This window comes from Sinocyclocheilus anshuiensis, unplaced genomic scaffold, assembly GCF_001515605.1.
Source record: "Sinocyclocheilus anshuiensis isolate Anshui unplaced genomic scaffold, SAMN03320099.WGS_v1.1 scaffold914, whole genome shotgun sequence".
NCBI lineage: Eukaryota > Metazoa > Chordata > Actinopteri > Cypriniformes > Cyprinidae > Sinocyclocheilus > Sinocyclocheilus anshuiensis.
Window position 1 is genome coordinate 375,424 of NW_015539870.1, and position 21,432 is coordinate 396,855.

Here is a 21,432-nt window from a genome sequence, read left to right on the forward strand (position 1 = left end):
GAGTGGTGAACGAGAATGTTCTGGAAAGTGATTTTGAGCCTCTCTGTGATGGTACCACGAGGCGTCGCTCACTAGCGGATCTCAGACTTCTGGAGGGGATGTAGATTCGTAGTAGTGAGTGGAAGTAGGCGGGTGCTGAGTCTGTGGCTGTTCTATATGCAAGCATCAACGTCTTGAACTTGATTCGAGCTGCGACCGATAGATATATAAAGTTTTAGTTTGTTATTTTAGTACATCAAGTTAATTTTAAATAAATGAAAATGAGTAATGTTGCCTTGTCAACTAGATGAAAATATATATATATAAGATTTATTTTATTTGACATCACAATAATTTTTTTTTTTATATGGTTTAATTTAACTATAATAACCCTGGTTTTGTGGGCTCTTGCGTTCTTTTTTAATTCTGTTCTCGGAGTGTAAAAACAGACAATGTGATCTGGTCACCCGATTTAATGAGCAATACCCCATTAATTATTCCACTGTGCTCCATCAGGAATCTCTTATTTCTCTGCCCAAAATCCTCACCACACGTCTCTCTCTGTTTTGGCAGGTTAGGGTTAGGGCTGGGCGATATAGCTAAAAAATGTATCAACGATATAATGTTTCATATCGTTCGGTATCGATAATTATTGACATTTTTTATAACCTTTTTTAAAACAAAGACCAATAGAAAAAAAATGTTTACATTTAACCACTGTATTTTTAAATTAACTCAATTTATTGAGACAAACAACACATTTTTGTTTTTGTTTTAACAGTCAAACACAAAATAAAAATTAAACAAATATCTAATTTCTAATGTTTTATATGCAGATTAAATAGGTTAAACTTTTGGCTTGTTTCCCCGAGGACACAGGAGGGCACAATGAGCAAAATAATGCAGCACAACGCAAGGAAATAACTGTCTATAAAAAAAAATGTGCATTACGTCTAAATTAACTCATAAATCAAATATAATTTCGTAAATTGCATTAACAATTATGAACAAAACAGCATCATGTATTTATGCATTGCTTAATACAAAGAGCTGAATCGCCCATCACACAGATTGCCTTTAAAAACATATGAGACGCAGTGAAAAGGAATAAACCTCCACAAATTCGTGATGCGTTTTCTAAAAGTTTAAACTGTTTTAACTTTGCATGGCTTTCTATACATCTCTTGTGTGAGACGCGAGTGCAGCATATTTGTCCGCCTAGAAAATGCGCTGAATATGCATTCTGTGTGAATGGCTTGGTTTCGGTTTTAACCCAGTCAAGATCTTCTACGCATTGAGCTACTATATTTCTCTAATATTTTGAATGAATAACGCGGCAACTGCCGCGTCTCGTGGGCTAGACTAACAATACATTAAACTACAATGTCACTTTTACATCATCATCACCGCATCTCGTGCTCCACTGATGACGCTCCATGACGCACACCTAACATTTGTTTGTACTATTTTTATGTTTATTTTAAATTCAACTAATATTCATTTTTTTATTCACAATCAGGCACAGCACTCATGTTCATGTATGTGTGTGCTGTCTGCGTCACTCATAGCACGTGCCTATATCGCACATTTTTTATATCGTTATCGAAGAAGGTGTACCGTCGATAAATATCGATACCGTTTTATCGCCCAGGCCTAGTTAGGGTTGTGAAATATTTATATGCCGCACCTGCTCATGCCTCATATTTCATTTGGTTGTGTGGCACGTGGGCTCATCCCTCCTCTTGCTGGCAGATGTGCCTGGCGTGAGGACACGGGGAGAGGAGAGATTACCTCCAAGATGGAGAGGCTCTTCCCTTGATATCTGAGCAACTCTACAGAGGGTCTGCCTCATTATTTCCTCTTTAAACGAATTGAGTTAGAGAGAGAGAGGAAGACAGGAAGGATCTAGTGAGAGAGCAAAAAGAATAAGATGAAAGCAGCAGTGGGAAAATAGAAAAAGACAGAATTAAGGAGACGAACTGTATGCTGTAAAGGTTTGCTATATTAACAAATCAAAACTTACCACGGTACATCATTTTGCACATTTCTCTACCTGATCTGAATGGCAATGTGCTGCTGTTCAGTACAGTTTGGTTTTAACTTTAGTGTGTTTATCGACTTCAACATAATAACTCAATGTTTGACATTTTAGTCATAATGCCTCGTTTTGTAATTTATATATAAATTACATCCAGAAGGGATGACTAAGAAACGTCATATGCACACCTTCCATGACAGAATTAATTATCATTGATGCTCAACAAGTATGAAATATCAGTTTTCTCCAAACGTTAATGAGAAGTCACCATGAAAGACATCTTTATTAAGGATGGAAATTCATTATATTATTTACTTATAGCAGAGATCAGTGTTCCATGAATTTTGTACATAAAAAGAAACATCAAATGTATGTGGTATCTTTATATTTATGTATATCACTGTTCAAATGTTTGGAGTTGTTAAGATAATATACTCACCAAGGCTGCATTTATTTGATGAAAAATATAGTACAATAGAAATATTATAAAATATTACTACAATTAAAAATAACTGTTCTATTTAAATATATGGAATTATTTGTATTTTAAAATGCATTTTATTCCTGTGATGGCAAAGCTGAATTTTCAGCAGCCATTACTCCAGTCCTCAGTGTCACAAGATCATCTTCAGAAATTATTCTAATATGCTGTTTTGTTGCTCAATAAACATATGATTATTTATAATTATCAATGTTGAAAACAGTTTTGCTGGTGAATATTTTTTGTGGCAACTGTGATACATTTTTTTCAGTATTCTTTGATGAATAGAAAGTTCAAAAGAAAAGCATTTATTTGAGACATTTTTTGGCAACAATGAAAAAGTTGTAATGCATTCTTGCTTAATAACAGTATTATTTATTTTGGGAAAAAATACATACTGACCCCAAACTTAAAGCCTGCACACTATATCCTTAGAAATTAAGCAGCAAAAAGTATGAATTATTTATTAAAATAAGTTACCAAAGGCTATTTATTTATAGCGCTGTATTGATAAAAAAAGTAAATGCTAAATATTATATATATATATAGATATATATAGATATATATAGATATATAGATATATATAGATATATATAGATAGTAAACTATAAAAATATTATAAAAACTAAAAAAAACTAAAATTTTTTTAAATGGAGCTTATTATTGAGTCTTAAAAATTAGGTACTTGCAGTGTTAAAAATGAGACACAAACGACAAAAGTCTGCTGTCTATATACATCAAAAAATTATTGCTGTGGAAAAGAAATGTACTTACAAAGTCACTTTGTAAATGTCTTATCTTCATTTGCTGGCCTTTCTCACAAAATAAAGGTATCAGATTAATTTGATTACAATTTGATTATGAATCTGATTTTATATGCAACCACAATTTTTGTGTTAGTCCAACCATACTTTTCACACACAGACTACAAAAAGTACCTTATCAAAAAATAGGGGGAAAACCCTTGCTTCTACAACAGCACAAAGAGAACCAGTAGGGGGTACGACACTGTGAAGATCAAACGTCCTCCACTTCAGCCTCTGAGGGTTTTTTCTTTTTCTTTTTTTTTTGTCGTATAAAAGCAGTCTCCCTGTCCTGATAGACCAAAAGGTCTCCGTACCCACACACCTTGTACAAACCGAGACGAAAGAGCATCCACAGCACGACCTAGCGCCTCTGCTAATGATTGGTTGAGCGATAAGTCTCGCCGTAAGTAAAGTAAACAGAACCAGTTTCCAGAACATGCAGACAGATGTTTTCTCTAATGCTGTTGGATAATCCCGTAACCCCCTGAAAAACAAGATCATTACTGCTATTCTGAATAACTGCTAACTGAATTTTCGGGGCTTATCTGAGGGGTTTATCGTGGCTGGACCTGGCATAAAGGCAGGAAAGGGATAACGTATTGTCCAGTGGTGCGTGGAAGGCTTGAAAGGTCGGCCGTGAGATTTGAGGGTAGATTTGCATGACTGGCAATTCGTTCACCTTCATGTTGTTCCAAAGCTGTGTGATTTTCTTTCTTCTGTGGAACACAAAAGATGATATATTGAAGAGTGGTAACATTGGACCCCATTGACTCTCATTGTTCGGACAAAAAACACATTTATCAAAATATCTCTGTGTTCATACAGGTCACACAGGTTTGGAATGACATGGCCATCCCTTTATATAATACACATGCACATTCAGACAGACTGTTTTTTTCCTGCACATTTGAGTGTTTATTACAAAAAGCTTGCTAGATATGACAATGCACAGCTTAAGATTTAAGACTTCACAGAGAAGTTTTGTATTCAGAGATATCAAAGAAATAATGAGGTACAAGTTCATTCATTAAGCCACCTGATTTCAAAGCTCTATCACAGTGGAAGTAAATGACCGTCTTTATCTACATTTCGGTTCACTAAGTATGTCAGTCGTGTCATTCTGATCAAATAAATATATTTATCTTTCTATTCACAGTTGCTCCTCTGTTCTGTAAAGTCATTTTGTTCCTTTTTCTTGTTCCCTCTTTAATCACATCTTTCACAAATTTCTCTAATTTTGTCACTACTTCTTGCTCTGTGCTCCCCACCAAGCATCATTAAATACATATTTTTCCCTTTTTTACACTTTAAAGGCTTTTGCGAAAAGAGCTTGATTAAAAAAATAACTACAAAAGTATATTCAAATAAACTTTTTTTGCACCAGCCAATGCCAAAAAATTATATTGGTTTCAATAAATTAATAAAATGTGAGAACACAATTACATTTTCATTGAACAGGCGGTCACCGGTCACACTACACTTTCGTTCCATCGACATCCATTCATGTGACAGGAAAGTTCTCTCTAACCATCTCATTCTGTCCTATTAATTCATATCACATGAAGACGTGATCAATACAAGATTAATACATCAAAGAGTGACACAGCTGTATTAAAATAACACAAACTTTAAATCTGCAGGACTGCCGCACTGCAGTAAAGTGGAGTAGATTGCATATTTTAACATTTTGAAATTTGTATTATGTGCTGAAATAATGTAAAAAAAAAAAAAAACACATGATGAGGGCATATTACAACCGTTGAAATTTCATGTGCTTAAAGTCTAGTGTGATTGTGGCTTGTATAAAAATGTAAAAATGAATAAATAGTCAGAACATGATAACCGTTTCCATAAATAAGAAAAAACTAAATAGTAAGAGCATAATCATTTTAGGTAAATAGATGTACGTCAGAACACAATAACTACGCAGTGTTTCATTCTGAAATATGTGGTGCAAAAAATTCAAACATGGTGTAAATAGGCCGTAAATCAGTTCACTCAGAAAATGCTGAAAATGTCTGTCTTTGTCAGGAAGAGAGTGACTGACTAAGTGCTAGAGGGCATAGAAGCGACTGGCCCACACATCTAATTCCAAACCGGAGGCACCTTCTCACCCCCTTCAGTCTCAGAGAAGTTCCTCACGGTTCTTTGATTTGAGGTGTCTCATGTGCTCTGCACCTCTATTACCGCCAGCGAGTCTGTGAGGCTAACGCGGTAACAGCGAGTAGGGTTTTCCGAGGACAGCACAAGGAAACCAAGTTCAGGCGCTTCCTATAACAAAACAAATCAACACTCAACTTTGCTTTTAAAGCCCTGCTAAATAATTTCACATCATTAGATTGAAAATGAATCTGAAGACATTTGTTGTTAAGCACCACAGGCACAGATATCATGGTGGTAAGTGGATGAAGAAAATATGCAAATTGGATTTGCAAAGGCTCAAACAGTAAAGAAAATTATAGTTAGATACTTGTCTGGGCATTTGTTCCTCAATTAAACCAAATGCGATTAGCAAGAAAGTAAGTATTGTAACCTTGAGGAGAGAAGGTGAGCTAAGAGCCCATGCTGTTTCATGAAACCGTTTTGTACTCTGAAACAGTTCAAAAATGTTCCATAATATATTCACATATTGGGGAGACTAGGATGGTTGGAACACTTTTTGCTTTACCATCTGTAACTCACTGATTTACCTCAAAACTATACTACCTATATTACCTATGTTTTTCCACATTTATCTGTTATAAATTCAAATACAAATTAAAATCTACAAATTATTCCTAAACTGTAAATTACGAGAGTGCTGTTGTTACAGATGACCCCACTACCGGAGTGAGTTACAGTTACAGTAAATTTTGTTCATTTATTTATTTGCTAATGGAACGTTCTCTTTCAAAACAATTCTTATAGCAACTCCCATCAACCTCTTTCCCAAACCTCATTTCACTTTAATTAAAGAATGTAAAATATTATTCTAAGGAAGGGAAAATAATATTCTGAAAGTGCAAACAAGTTGGAAAAATTTAACTAAGTGCATTACAATCATCTCCAGTCAGTAATTTTTTTTGTTGTTTAAATTCAGCAAGGATGCATTAAATTGATCAAAAGTGACAGTAAAGACATATACAATGTTACAAAAGAGTTCTATTTTGTTCTTTTGAACTTTACATTTACCAAAGAATCTTGAAAAGAATGTATCAGATTCCACAAAAACAGTTTTCAACATTAGTAATAACCAGAAATGTTTCTTGAGCACCAAATCAGCATATTAGAATGATTTCTGCAGGATCATGTAACGCTGAAGACTGGAGTAATGGCTAATGAACAATTCAGCTTTGCCATCACAGGAATAAATTACATTTTAAAATATATCAAAATAAAATGTATTATTATTATTATTAATATTATACAGTAATATAGTCTTTACTATATTTTTGATCAAATAACTGCTGCATTGGTGAGCATAAGAGGCTTCTTTAAAAATAAATCAATAAAAATTTACAATCTTACTGAGACCAAACTTTTGAAACTCTTTATTCTTGCTGACCCCAACGTTTTTAATGGGAGTTTCTTTTCTACCTGCAAATTATGCATTTAAGATTTGTTAAGCAAATAATTAAGCAACACGAATTGTTTCAACATTAAATATGCAACCATACTCTGCAACACTGCTGTGCAAGGGAACAGGATGTTTATTTTATTGTTTCATAAATAATAAAACCCAACACCGAGGACCATGCCGGTGAGGCGGTCTCCGTGCCTAATTAGCTAGGTCTGAATGCTACATGGCACCTTTATATTTCATAAGCACGTACATTCTCACACACTAAATAACCATATGTGTTGACAAACTTTGCTAAAAGTCGGTCTCTCTCCAGGATGACAGTCATGTCAAGCAGACATGAAATTCCCAACGTACCGTCTGCTTTTGCAGTCTGCACGATGGCTCTGGAACTCAATGAGTTGCCATTTGCCATACTGACAAGACCGATCGAATCAAACTTTTGCTGTTTTCTCCAGGTTTCTGTCTTCATTATTTTAGCTGTTTTTCTTCAACCTATATTGATTCTTGTGACTTATACCTGTTTGCTACCAACATTTATTCAGTGCAGTCCAGTCTTTTGTCTTTATTATGACAGATCTGGAGTTTCTTTGACAGAACTGTGATCGCAGTTAGGTTCCTTCGCACTTGAGGCTTTATTTAGTAAATGTACGCTTCAGTAGATAGAGCTTCCCTGGGACTTGCTGGAGGTAACGTGATGTTCAGGTGCAAGCTGCAGGTGCGGATTCTCCTCTTTGGACCTCAGCGTGATGTTCACAGCATGGATCTAAAGGGCTCCATTCCAGGTACCCGAAAAAAAGTATATAAAACAATTTGCCCACCTGCTATCGCCTCCTTTCATAGACCCAACAGAGTGGACAGCGAAAGGAATTGAGGAAAGTTTACTGAGAAAATCTTTCAGCCAAAAATGACATGACAGCTTCCCCGCTAACATCTGTAAGTGCTGTTATGGCCATCTGTAAAAGTGACTGTGACTGCAGAGAATCTCGGACGAAAGGTCTTCGAGAAATCACACGTCCTTTAAATCAAAACTGAGAGCAGATGACTGCTGGCCATCTGGTTTAAAGTCATCTCTAAAATGGCTGAAAGAAATTCTACACAGGATTTTAACAATATTAAACAACAACAAGAAGAGTTGGTAGACTCAAATCCTTAGCGTGTTCCTTCTTATTATCTACAAATTTGCATAGAGTGGCCCCAAAAAAATGTCATTGCATTTGATACAAAATATCAAACCAAGTGGCATTTGCAAACAAATTATTCTAGAGCTTATGTCGAAACTAACACTTTTCTTAGCCATTTTTTTTTTTCACAATTACTTTTTACCTTTAAGTCTGACAACCTAGAGAATCCAAATACTTTGACTTAATTTTGAATAATTTTATTGTTACCACATTACAGAAAGGCTCAATTCATTAACAACATTTATTAGTATAGGTTAGTTTCTGTACACTAAGGTTCAAAGGTTTGGGGTCAATATCATCATGTTTTTAAAAGAAGTCTTATGAATGTTGACAACAGTTGGCAACAGTTGTGCCTAACTCAATATTTCATGGAAACTGATAATTTTTTTTCAGGATTCTTTGATGAATAGAAGCTCAAAAGAACAGCATTTCTTTGAAAGAAATTGGTTGTTACATCATAAATGCCTTTATTGTCACTTGTGATCAATTTACTTTGGATCCTAGCTGAATAAAAGTGTTAATTTCATAAAAAAAAAAAAAAAAACTGACCCCAAACTTTTAAATGGCAATGTAATATAGATAATATAGGTAAATATATAATTTATAATATAGGTATTTTTTTAATGTTAATCTATAAATATACTATATTTTGTTAATATTTGTTCATAATACACTAATGTTCATTTATACAACCTGAAATGTTAAGAAATGTATATGTAGAAATAAACACATTACTGTTAATATTTTATTATTTGAAGACTAATTTTGTCAAATGTTGTGTTTGAAGCATGTCTGTGCTTTATTTTTTTTAAATAACTGCCACTTGGTTTGATATTTTGAGTAATAAAATTTTATGTATGGGTTTCAGTACATAAAATAAGCAAAGGAGGAGTCATCAATATTTTCAGTCCATTTAGTCAGAATATAAGTACTATATATGTAAAATAAAAGTGTCTTTTTGGTCAAAAGTCAGTCAACTTTTAAAGGAACATTATTGATGACCTCAACGCTAACAGACATGGACTAAAAGCCTCAAAATTTAAGCTGTCCTTAAGGATTCTGTCCATTAAGGGTAAAAAATAAATAAATACAATCACATATAAAATAAAGTTCAGCCCTTGAATGGGTCTAACCGATGGACATTTACCAAACAAATGCTTTCAGATTGAGTATAAAAACAGGAACACGGTACCCAGCAGAGTCCGACAGCCTTGAATTGAACGGTTCAAGGCAGTAAAATTGTTACACAAGCCATTTTTGATGGTTCTAGCACAGCAGGCTCTTGGAGAAGTTGCTGTTCTGAATTCATCTTCTCCTTTAAAGCACTAAAGCTAAAACATTAAACCTAAAAAACAACATCTAGGTAAACTAGATGGCCTGAAATTCTCTCACACTGAGCCCTGAGAACTCCTCAACATCAACTACTCGTCCATCCACTCCATATCCCTCTCTATTTTCTTCACCCTTTCCCCCGCAGTACTTCATGCCAATGAGACAAGGCAACACACTGGGTGTGTAGGCAGGTAACTCATTACACAGAATGGCACGGCAGCTCATTAGTCATCGACACAGACTGAGCAAGAAAGACACGGCGAATAAAAGCGGGAAAGGGGACAGAGAGAATTGGCTTGTTCTTCCAGTGGCTGCAGGCCTGGTGATCTCTCCTCCCAGTACGAGCTCCTTATATAAGAACTGAGGAAGACAGACAGCTGGGACTCACAAATACACACACGCACACACAATCATAGCCCTGCTCCTGCCACCTACATCTCAGCTGTGCCGTGTGAGTCGGGAATGGGGATTGTCGGCCCCATGCCACGATCTTTCCTGCACACTAACTCTGACATTTCCCGTACAGGGGCCGTGGGCCGCAGCCTGGAGATATGAATCAAAGAAAGCGAAAATTGGGCCAGACGTTAGATAGGAGGCTCTAACGGCGGAGCGAAACTCACAACATTGTTGGATAAGGAGCGCGAGGAGGTATCTGTCCCCGTCGACCGGCCGCAGGAGCATACTGTGTTGAAAGGAATGATTCACAGTCTTTTAAAAGGAAGAGTTCACTCTAAAATAAGAACTCTGTCATCATGTCTTCACCCTCACATCAATCCAAACTCGTATGATTTTTTTTTTGGTCTTTCGTAGAGCACAAAAGGAGATATTTAGGAGAATACCAAAGATGGTGATCTCAGCTGTCAAGCTACAAAAAGTACTGTAAAATCCATAAATTAAGTTCCTATATGGACATAGGCAAGGTAGGTGTCATGTCTAATTCAAAGCAAATAAAGAGAGCCTGTGAGGGATAGATAAACAGTTCTATAAACTGCAATGTCTTTACATCTTAAGTGATGTCTCATTGTTTGTAAGGATGCATTTTCATTTTCATTTTGTCAGCTGAATGATTGAACCAAGGCCCAGCCAATCCTATCCCTCACAGTCTTGTTTTCATTCATGTCAATTATGGCATCTATCCCAACTAATGCCGAGTTCACACTGCATGATTTTCAAACTCGTCGGATCGCCGTTGTTTTCACACTGCGTGACAATCTGGGGTAGCATTCAGTTGCTGCTTTGTTCACATTGCATGATGGATCGGCGACAGGAGGTTTCACACTGCATGACTTCACAATAGGAAGAATCGCCGACAGCTCTGTCTGGTCCGCAAACTATGTTTCACAAGAAAACACACGCGAGAACCCATGTGCGTCAGACCGGAGTTCTCAAGCGAGACTGGAATTATTATAAAAAAAATTATATATATATAGCCCGCAAATTGTCTGTGAGCTGATTTCCAGCTACAAGGAGAAAAAGAAAAACTGATTATATATGATATATGATATGATATATAACACTTTATTGTCAGACGAGTCTGAAATTTTTCTTGCATGACAGTATCTGTGGATACAGGAGGGAGATGCAGGTAACAGGCATTGGGTGTTCTGCAAAGAGAGTTGGAGGTAAATAATTTTGCAGTAACTGTTATACTGATGTTGTGGCTGGTCAAGCAAATGTTTGTGCTTGTTTCTGCATGATATAATTGCTCATATATCTATTAAAATTAGGGCTGGGTATCGTTCAAAAATTTTCGATATCGATACCGATACCTTGACTTCGATACCGGTTCCTGAACGATACTTTTTTCGATACCAATTTTATGAAATAAATTTTAACAAGATTACATTATCTAAAAAAAAAAAACTTTGGTTTTATTTGAAGACATGGAAATAGTTTGTCATTTTTTACCCTATTGTTTGTTATATTTATTAGCTCAATGTCTTGAGCAACGCATAAATCCGGCCCTGTTAGACGTGACAACACTCGATGGTGGTTTAAAGTGAGTTTTGAGTAAAAGCGGAATATAAATCTTATTTATTGTCTTATGTAGCATGATGCTACAGTTTGCATGAATGGTCACATAACACGCGCTTTCGGTCGTGTAACGTTAGTATGAACGGACATCTGCATATGATGGGAACTCCATGCAGCTCCTGCGCTACTCTGTACTGGTGGTATTACAGTACCACGAGAGCTAAAGAGAGTAGACTGCTCCGTGCGCTTTCGAATCGCTCTCGCGGATGATCGATCTGCGTCGAACCTCTTCTAGTCGAACACACCGGCAAGTGCTGCAGGCTTATTGGCTCATTGACGCTGATGAGATTAACCCCTTAGGTATCGAAATTTGCTACCGAACGACGAGACGTTTTTCGATACTCGATGGTATCGAGGCAATTCGGTCGGTGCCTAAAAAGTATCAAACTCGATACCCAGCCCTAATTAAAATACTGATATTCTGCTCTATAACTCCTCCCCGAACTTCCCTCTGCCCTGTATCTTGGTCTCTCATTGGCTGTAGGTCATCGCCGATGTAGTTTTCAGTCAGAAATCAGTGCACACAGCGTGATTGTGAATCGCCGACAGCTCCACATATTTTGCGGGCGTCAGCGATTTAGCAAAACCTGTCGGCGAGTGACAAATCGGGCTAAAATCGTGCAGTGTGAACTTGGCATAAGGTCCATTCAAGGTCTCTTAAAGTTATACAAAAGATGAAATTTAAGTCATTAGTCATAGGAAATGTAGTCTTCAACTGGTTCAAATCAAGATATATATACACTACCATTCATTTTTTTCTTTTATTAAGCAAGGATGCATACATTTATCAACTGCACAAAGGTTTTCCACATTGATAATAATAAAAATGTTTCTTGAGCACCAAATCAACATATTAGAATGGTTTTTGGATCATGTGACACTGAAGACAGGAGTAAAGGCTGTGGAAAATTCAGTTTTGCCATCACAGAAATAAATTACATTTTAAAATATATGAAATAAAAAAAGTTACTTTGAATTGTAATAATTTTCACAAATTAATTTTGTTGAGACGCTTCTATCTAAATTATTAAACAATCTTACAGACCCTGAACTGTAGTGCATTAGGACTGCTTTTGAAAACTCCAACTTAACTTCATTCAGTCAAACCAGATAAGGCTGTTGCTGCACTAATTTAGTTCATAGCTTCCTTATTTCATGTTTGTGATTTAAAAATCAAAAGAAAAATGAGACTGAAATTCAATAATGTAATTTAAAGCTTGTGTTTTAAGATCAAAACATTTATTAGTATGCTTGGTGTTTTAACGAGTGTTAATAAGGCACTAATGCCACTTTTGGCAAGAAATGCTTGACTTTTTTTTTCTCCAAGTTTATGGGCCAGCAATGAACATATCTGTACCTGGAGGAGACTCAGAATTACACTAATACTTCTGTGAGACTGAGAAAAAAAACATGAGAATGATAGAATCTACATGAAGAATCTACATTTACAGATTTAGGTCCCAAATACCACATGAGTAAAATGTGAACAAAATCAGTGCAACAAAGCACTTCTTTAAATCTGTCTGATTTGACATGGACAGACCCGGTTGGTTCTTGTGTGTATTGTCAACACGCCAGGGTTAAACGTGCAGAAGTGTGAATGAAATATGACAGGAGCAACCAGGATATTTTTCTAAATATATCCTTTTGAATTCAATGGAAGAAACAGGCGAGACATGAGGATGAGAAAACCATCATTTTTGGGTAAATTATTCCTTCAACTCGATTATTCTGATGCACTCCAATGAACTTGGCGAAAGACAATCTCTTAGGCTTGTAGTCATGCATCGCTCCATATAGAAAAACATCAGGCATATCATTTTAATACTTAGAGTAGCGCAAACACATTTGCATAAATGTTGAGGACTAGACGGATGAAAATCACCTTGCTCAATAGGGCTGTGCCAAAAGGCTACAGTTGCGACAATATGCCAGCATTTTTATGAAACATTATGAGCGACGATCAATACAATAAAAAGCCTAGACCTTTAAACATGAAACAATGAAAAGCCTGTTGCTATTCTGAGATGTCTTAGTTGTGAAGGCGGCATTATCAAGAACATAACACTTAGTGACAGACAGCACAGGAAGAGGTTTCTCCACACTCCTTATGGGCCTCAAACATGACTAAAACGGCAGGAGTCTTGGCCCAGTGCTGCGTACATGTTCAATGGGGTTCACATGAGATCCTTTCACGCTTTTCGAATCGGCTGTCGGTGTATCAAAGTCAGACTGACGTATGCTCAGCTCTCGTGGTTTGTCGCAGTGTCTCTTAACAAGCTAGAACTCAAAGTTGAACACCAGAAAAAAATGTTCTTCTAAACGAGTTAAACAGCAACTCGCTACTATAGAGCTCAGTGATTTTTTTTTATTTAACACCATTATCCTGTTAGCATGACTATATTTGGCTGTGTGTATAATGTTTTTTTCATTGGGGGTGGAGATAGTTTGCCCTGTGCAGTGACTACCTGGAAATCTCAGTGAACTGCAAAACTAAATCAAAACAAATACGTGTAACAAAAAAAGAGCAAGTTTTGGGTCATCACATGCTACCATGACATAACTGTTGTCGCATAGTTACATGGATTGTTTTACTGTAAACTGACCTTTATAAAATTTTACAATGTTCATCAGGTTAGATATCAATTATTACTCACTCAAACCCCTTTTTGTCTCTCTACCTCTCAGTCTCACACATCCACCATGTTTGTAGTTTTTAAACTCTTTTTATTCATGTTTGTAGTTCTGAACCGAATACTCCTGAGTTGTGGGGACTATTAGCCATTAGAGTGTGCTTGGATCTGCACTTTCAAAATGGCAATACCATCCCAGTACCTTTCAAATACTAATTTAAAGGGGACCTATTATGCAAAATTCCCTTTTACAAGGTGTTTGAACACAGATGTGTAAACAACCAGCCTATAATGGTAAAAATTCACCGACCCACTCTTTTTTTTTTTATAATCCCCATAATCATAAACAGTCTCTCCAAACCAGCGGTTTGCAAACGAGGGCCATTAAAATGCAGGACTTGCACAAAAGTTGATTCTCAACCTGTTGTTCATGATCCAAATTCATATTCAGGACATGCAAGTACCTCACTTTGCATTTTGTGAATGTTTGCAAATCGCCTTTCTGAATGTGCTTGTTAGCATGTTGTATCTTACTGTATTCACAGAGACCAGAATTATGTTATTTATATTTTTAACCCTGAAAATGCTCACCATCTGTATAGTTCATAAACGCACCTTTTAAGCTTCTTAAATGGGAGGTATAATGATGCTATTTCATGCATTCCGAATTATTGACACTTTTAAAGAGTTGGATTCTCACGCTAAACGAGGCCAAATTTAAAAAAATGAGTTGGACCTATGATGGAGTATTTCTGTGCCAAATACACTCCTTCAGGGTTCGTATAAGTTTCAGAAAGTTTTTTTAGAGTATGGCTCTGTATGACATCATAAAGGGCGGAATTCCTTGTATGGGCACTTCTCCCGCCCATCAATGTGCTTCCTTCCGGTTAAGGAAGTCGTCGGCAAAGCTACACAGGACTTGCTCGAGAAGCAAGTTTTGTTTTTAGACCACGAAATCAACAATAGGTGTGTTCGACCTGAAGCAGCGCTGTGCAGACTGATCGGTGTATGACATCAAAGTACCATGAGAGCTATAGAGAGCAGACGGCTCCTTACGCTTTCGAAATGCTCTCGCAGTACTTTGATGTCATACACTGATCGGTCTGCGCAGCTCTGCTTCAAGTTGAACATACCTAATGTCACCAAAGAAGTGTCTTTTTGGTTGTGAGGGAAAGATAACCTTGTTCAGCTTCCCAAAGAACCCATGTAAATTAATGAAATATAAAAGCACCATGGGCATTTCTATACATTTTTCTAGCCATGCCAAGCTGTAAAATATTTTTTGGGAGTTTCGCATGAGGGCAAAAAAGCTCCCCACGCAGATGTTCAAGTTGATCATGTGAATTTGCCGTGCTGACCAACAGAAAGCTGCTTGGTTTAAATGTGACTTTTATGTGGGCAGTGCTTCATACAGTGCTACATTACTGACAATGGAAAACAGAACGTTTTTTTGCCCGTGAAATTTCGCCTAAATACATGTGACTGAACCTTTAGTCCTAGCATAAAACCCCATCCATATTTCCATTCCACAAGAAGTAGTTTGTAGCTGCAAGTGTACAAGAGACATATGTGATAAATTATAGCATGAAGTGTGTGGGAATCCACCTCTAAGAAGGTATATGCACCTTTACTAGGGTTGGGTACCGACCGAATTGCGTCGGTGGGCCATATGGTTTCTGCGAAAACGTGGACGGGATCGTGGAGTCCATTCATAAAAACATAATTTACTCTATAGCGCGGAATACCACGGAATTCTTAAATTTTGGACGAATAAATCAAAAGTAGCCACTGCCACTTAATTCGAATCGCGATATGAACTAGTGTCTGCATCTCACTATATGTTGGCATGAACACAAAAACTTTATCTCCAGAGCTGCTGTGAGAGTCACTTCGCGAGAATTTTACCGTTTCATTTGAGAAAACTAGCATCATCATACTGTATACACACAGAAACTTCATGGCAACCTGTCAAAATAAAAGTACGGTTTAACATGTAACAGAAATATATTACTCTTGTATTACTTTTGTAAAGTATAATGTACATCTTTAAATATTCTATGTTCTATCAAATTTAAATAAATCAATGAAATGATAAAAATAAATATTACAACTAGATTAATTACTTAATTGACATGATTGTAAAGCGCTTTGGGTGTACAGCAATGCACAATAAAGCGCTATATAAATGCATCATTCATTCATTTGTAGAAAAAAATAATACAATTATTAGCCTATTAAAAATGTTTTTAAAGGAATATTCACACAATTTTTCTTCCATGTATTAATTTCAACAGTAAACCTCAGTTTGTTTGTTTGAATTTTCATTTGATTTAAAATAAATCTTTAATGCCTTTATTTGATTTTCAGAAAAATTAAAACAAGAATTTCTGAAAAAAAAATTAAAAAAAAAAGAAAAAAATAAAGAAAGAAAAGGTTTGTAGGGCCCTATTGTTGAAATTGAGACTTTTGGACTTGTTTTTTCACTGAAATAAATGAGTTTTTGTAATTACACAGAGTAAAGTACCAAAAAAAGGTACCGTTGGGTACCGGCACCGAAATTCAGGTACTGATACCGGTACCGTACCAGTTAAAATGTGAACGGTACCCAACCCTATGGACTTGTTTTTTCACTGAAATAAATGAGTTTTTGTAATTACACAGAGTAAAGTACCAAAAAAAGGTACCGTTGGGTACCGGCACCGAAATTCAGGTACTGATACCGGTACCGTACCGGTTAAAATGTGAACAGTACCCAACCCTAACCTTTACCCTGTGTAGGTGTTTTCAGCAGTGTTCGAGGAAATGCAAGGACACTGTGAGAATACCTACAAAATTTAGTGCGTCAGATGTGGATATATAATGTGGAAGTGGGGCTGACTGTGAGTGTGTGTGTGTGTGAATAAACTGCAGCTTTTGCTATAATACATAGCAGCTTGCTCTCATTACAGCTTAAAACCTCATCATGTTTAATCATCTTATATTCTGGCTAGATTTATACAACCTCTTTTCCACACACTGACATGGAGCTCAGTCTATCATAGATCACATGACAGTCACATCCTGTGCAGTCTCCAATCTGTAGTGTTTCTCAGTCCCATGAAGACCATTCTAGCCAGTTCTGTTTCTTAAGCCCTATTCGCACGGGATTAGTATTACCTGGTGACACTAATCCCGTGCGAATGGGGCTTTAGTCTCAGTCTAATACGACCTTTGTTTTATCTCATGTTTGGGAGTTGTGCCTTTTGCTGTCTTTGGTGTCATGTAACAACTAATCCTTTCCCGTGGCCCTGGGGTTCAGGGTCATGAAAAAACTATAATCTGGGGTCACAATATACACATAAAACATCTGGCACCGTTTACCTGGTATTAAGATTAATTTAGGCCAATATGATCCCGAGCACCACCAAGTACAAACATAAATGTGTCCAAAATGTTTGTGATCAGATGACTTGAAACATTTGAAACAGATTTGTTTAGTTATGCCAAGCTCCAAAATATTTCATTAGGTAGAAATTGTGAGTAAAAAAAAGTAAATCATGAATGACTGGAAAAGTCATGCAAATTCATAATTAATACTTTTATTCGGCAAGAATGCATTAAATAATCAAAAGTGACTTTTACACTGTTGCAAAAATCTATTTCAAATAAATACTCTTCTTTTGAACTTTTGTATTCATCAAAGAAGCCTGAAAAAACTATAATGCTTTATACAAAAATATTAACCTTGCTCAGGTTTCGTCCCATCATTAAGCAACATACAGAACAGCCTCAAAGTCTAATGATGAGCATTTGTGTGCTTTACGCCTAAACAGCTGGAGCCCTAAATACCAATGAGGAATAAATGTCCTGAGCAAGCCAAGCTAAAGGCCCTCAGAGAAACTGCAGATCGAAGAAATCCTGCTGGCAGAAATCCAAAGATGTGGTTGCGGGAACGAGGGGGAGAACATGCAGAAGAGGGATGGAAAGCTGTGGCGGATGTCAGGAGGAGATGGGGGCTTTCGCAAAGTTAATTAACGGACATTAATTGCTCTCATTAAACACTGACTGGTTTCATTGGGTTTCTGAGTGTCTGGACATTTGTGATGCTAAGCCCTGCTACGATAAGAAAAAGCCAGCTCTTTAGCTGAGAGCACTATAGCCATCTGATAAGGAGAGCAGAGTACACATTACATGACACACACTCAAAGCACTTCTCACACATTTAAGTGGACATAGAGACAGCGAGAGAGGGGCCAAAACCCTTGCACCATGATATTACTAAGGTTTATCTGAAACTATATTTATGGTAATACCATTGTACTGATTAACAATATGTTGAAGAATATACAAAATAGAAAAGGTGGAAAGATTAACAGGAAAAAAGAGAACAGGAAAGGTCCGTGTTCAAAGGTCAGGCAATTTCTAGGATCAAGTGACACTGAAGGCTGGAGTAATAGCTAAACAGTTATTTAAAATTGTAATAATATTTTACAATATTCCTGTTTTTAATGTATTTTTTGAGCAAATAAATGCAGTCTTTGTGAGCATAAGAGACTTCAAAAACATTTTTAAAAATCTTCCCAACCCCAAACTTTGAATGGTATTGTATCAACATTTAAAAGAAATTCTTGTGGTGCTATTTTTTTCTTTTTTTTTTTACAGTATGTTTTAATTAAAAAATGTTATCTTTCCTTCATTATCTTTGAAGAAACCCTCAAAAAAAACCTTGTTAATGATTATTTTCATCAAGATTAACACTGAACATGTCGCTAGAAGAACAACAGCAAAAAGTAGATGGGTTAGAGAAAAAGGAAGTCAATGAATACAGGATGTAATTGCAGAAGGGCTGACAGCAGAACTACATCAAACAGAGGGATGTGTGTTAACCAGGAGAGTCATCAAACAGCAAGACTTGCACACGACCCAATCAAAATATCCAAAGCCGTTCGCTAAAACTCACTGACTCTATGCTCACCTCCAAATCAAACCGGTGGCCCTGAGTGGGATGGAACCATTACAGTCCCCTAATGTTTTCATAATTCAGATGAATCCTCTGGGAATTTGACACTCTGAGTGCGGTTCCCGAGGCTAAACATATCCCTCAATGGAAACGCTCACCCATCTCTCCACAGCTGAGAATGTCCCTCATTAGTATTGAGCAGACATCCGGAATAGGACTTTGCTTATTCGGAGGAAAATAGGAACATACTTTAAAGAAACAGGTGGAACATTCATCCCAGGAGATGGTGGGAGAGAAATGCAATGTTTAGTATAAAAGGAGGCAAGGCTTTTAATGGAACAGCTGAACCAAAAATGAAATTTCTGTCATTATTTACGCATCCTCATGTTGTTCCAAACCTGTATGACATTCTTTCTCTAGAAAAGAAAAGTCTGTTTGCTCGGTTCCATTCAATTACAATGAATGTGGACTCTTTTCAGGCTTTAATAAGGATGCAACAGGTATCATAAGTATCATAAAAGTGGCCATTTCGACTCATGTTCTGAAGTAGCTTTGTGTGAGAAACAAACCAAATCTACGTCAATATTCACTTAATCTTGACATAAATCTTAACTTTGCTTAAGAGAAGTAGAAATGTCCAATTTATAAGCAAATCATCGTTTGAGTCAAATATTTTCAATGAATCACCTGATTTGGTTCATAAAACCCCCCATTTGTTCATGAATCAGATTGTTACGGTCACTGACTCAGTCCAAATGATTCAGACTCGATTAATTGTAATTGTGTGGAAAAGAAGGAAACATATACTAAACAGAATTTCACTTTTTGTGTTTCACAGAAGAAAAAAGCCATACAGGTTTAGAAAGACATAAGGTTTAGTATATAATGACAGAATTTTCATTTTTGAAGATATACTTTTCCTTTAACACCTGTTCGGTGTCACAGCACATTGTCATTAAGCAGAGCTCCTAGTGTTCATTAGCATTAGCATTAAACCCGATCGAAGTGGGAGGTGTGGCCAGACTCGTTCTTTACCTACACTGGACCACAATTTGTACTTTCGTACGCTGCGTACTCTGTGCAGACTGTAACAAGATGTAATTGAGAAGAATAATGGTTTTGTCCACTTCATGCCGTTAACTAGCGAGACCGTGATAGCTAGCTTCTGTCTGCAATTATGTTTAATTTTCTGCTGAGCCCCAGATACGGCTACAGCGGGGAATGATGATAAGCACAGAGTATTTTAATGAACACAGAGGTCTTCTGCAGGCTCAAATGCTCTTCCTGTTTAACCAAGGATGTCCACCCAGACCGGACCACAGTCCTGAGGAGTGCTGCGTGAGTGTGTGCGGTACCCACCTCTCAATGATGTCAGCGATCACACAGGCAAACATCTGCAGACCCTCAGGCAACTGCAAGGCCACTGCAGGTCAAAGACAGAGAGTCCAGTCAGTGCAGTATAATACAATATGAATGACAGCTGCTCTGGCCTCCTATATATTAGTCTGGCAATGCAGGCAGTCTGATATGCAAAATATAAACTAGAGATGTACCAAAATTAAAGCTTTGGTAAATATCTAAAAAGCAAACAAACAAACAAAAAAATTAGAAATCCAGATTTAAACTGCTTTTAAATCCACTACCCCTCAGAGATTTAACAAATGTTGGCCTACTATGAAACAATTAAGAAATGTTATACAATGGCCAGTTTTCTTTTATAAATCCTAAAATAATAGCCTACTAATTAAAAAAAAAAAAAAAAAAACATAGCTTTACAAACATTTACATGGTACTCAGAATATAAAGAAACAAAATGCCTGTATGGATGAAATAAATGAATACAAAATGTTATTATATTAAAATAAATAAATAATAAAATACAAACATTTAATTTGATTTAAAGATGTCTTCCTTTAAACAATAGGCAAGTTCATTTGCTCATCAAATGGGTATGAGGGCTTTAACCAATTAAAATACTTGTTGAGATAAATACGAAGAACCTTACCTTATGTTCAGCATCAATAATGACTTTGTGTACTCATTATTATATACTATAGTTTATACTATATTACAGAAACAACTGAGTACTACTATAGCAGCTAATTATTTAAGGAAACCAAACCACAGCACAAAACTTTAGACAGGGTTGCCAACTCTTAACACATTTGGTGTGAGACATGTTATTGGCCTCTGTCTCGCATCTTCACAATGCCAAAACACAAAAGTCATGCTTCATTATGAGCCAAAAGTTACAATAATTAAATTCAGCCAAAAAAAACTGTATTGAAAAATTAATTGGTTCAAAGACACAGAGTACTGGCTATTTCTATCTGGCGCATTGCTGAGGTTGAACACAACCCCAAAAATCTCCATTGTCTCTGTGGAAGAACAACATTCTGCAATATTGCAACAGTGGAACATAAGGAAATTCTGGAACATCTGTGTCG

At 36.5% G+C, this 21,432-nt stretch overlaps 1 protein-coding gene across 3 annotated transcripts in view; it reads right to left on the reverse strand.

Moving 5' to 3' along the window:
* The window catches only part of LOC107685060 (diphthamide biosynthesis protein 1-like), an 84,929-nt gene that overhangs the window by 48,162 nt on the left and 15,335 nt on the right, over positions 1 to 21,432 (reverse strand). For 2 of the 3 annotated variants that reach the window (XM_016481513.1, XM_016481512.1), the window contains exon 3: positions 20,345 to 20,408. The exons of the other annotated variant lie outside the window; for it this stretch is intronic. In XM_016481513.1, coding sequence (XP_016336999.1) covers positions 20,345 to 20,408 — 64 coding nt within the window. The remainder of the gene's footprint in view (positions 1 to 20,344; positions 20,409 to 21,432) is intronic. 3 annotated transcript variants of the gene reach the window in all.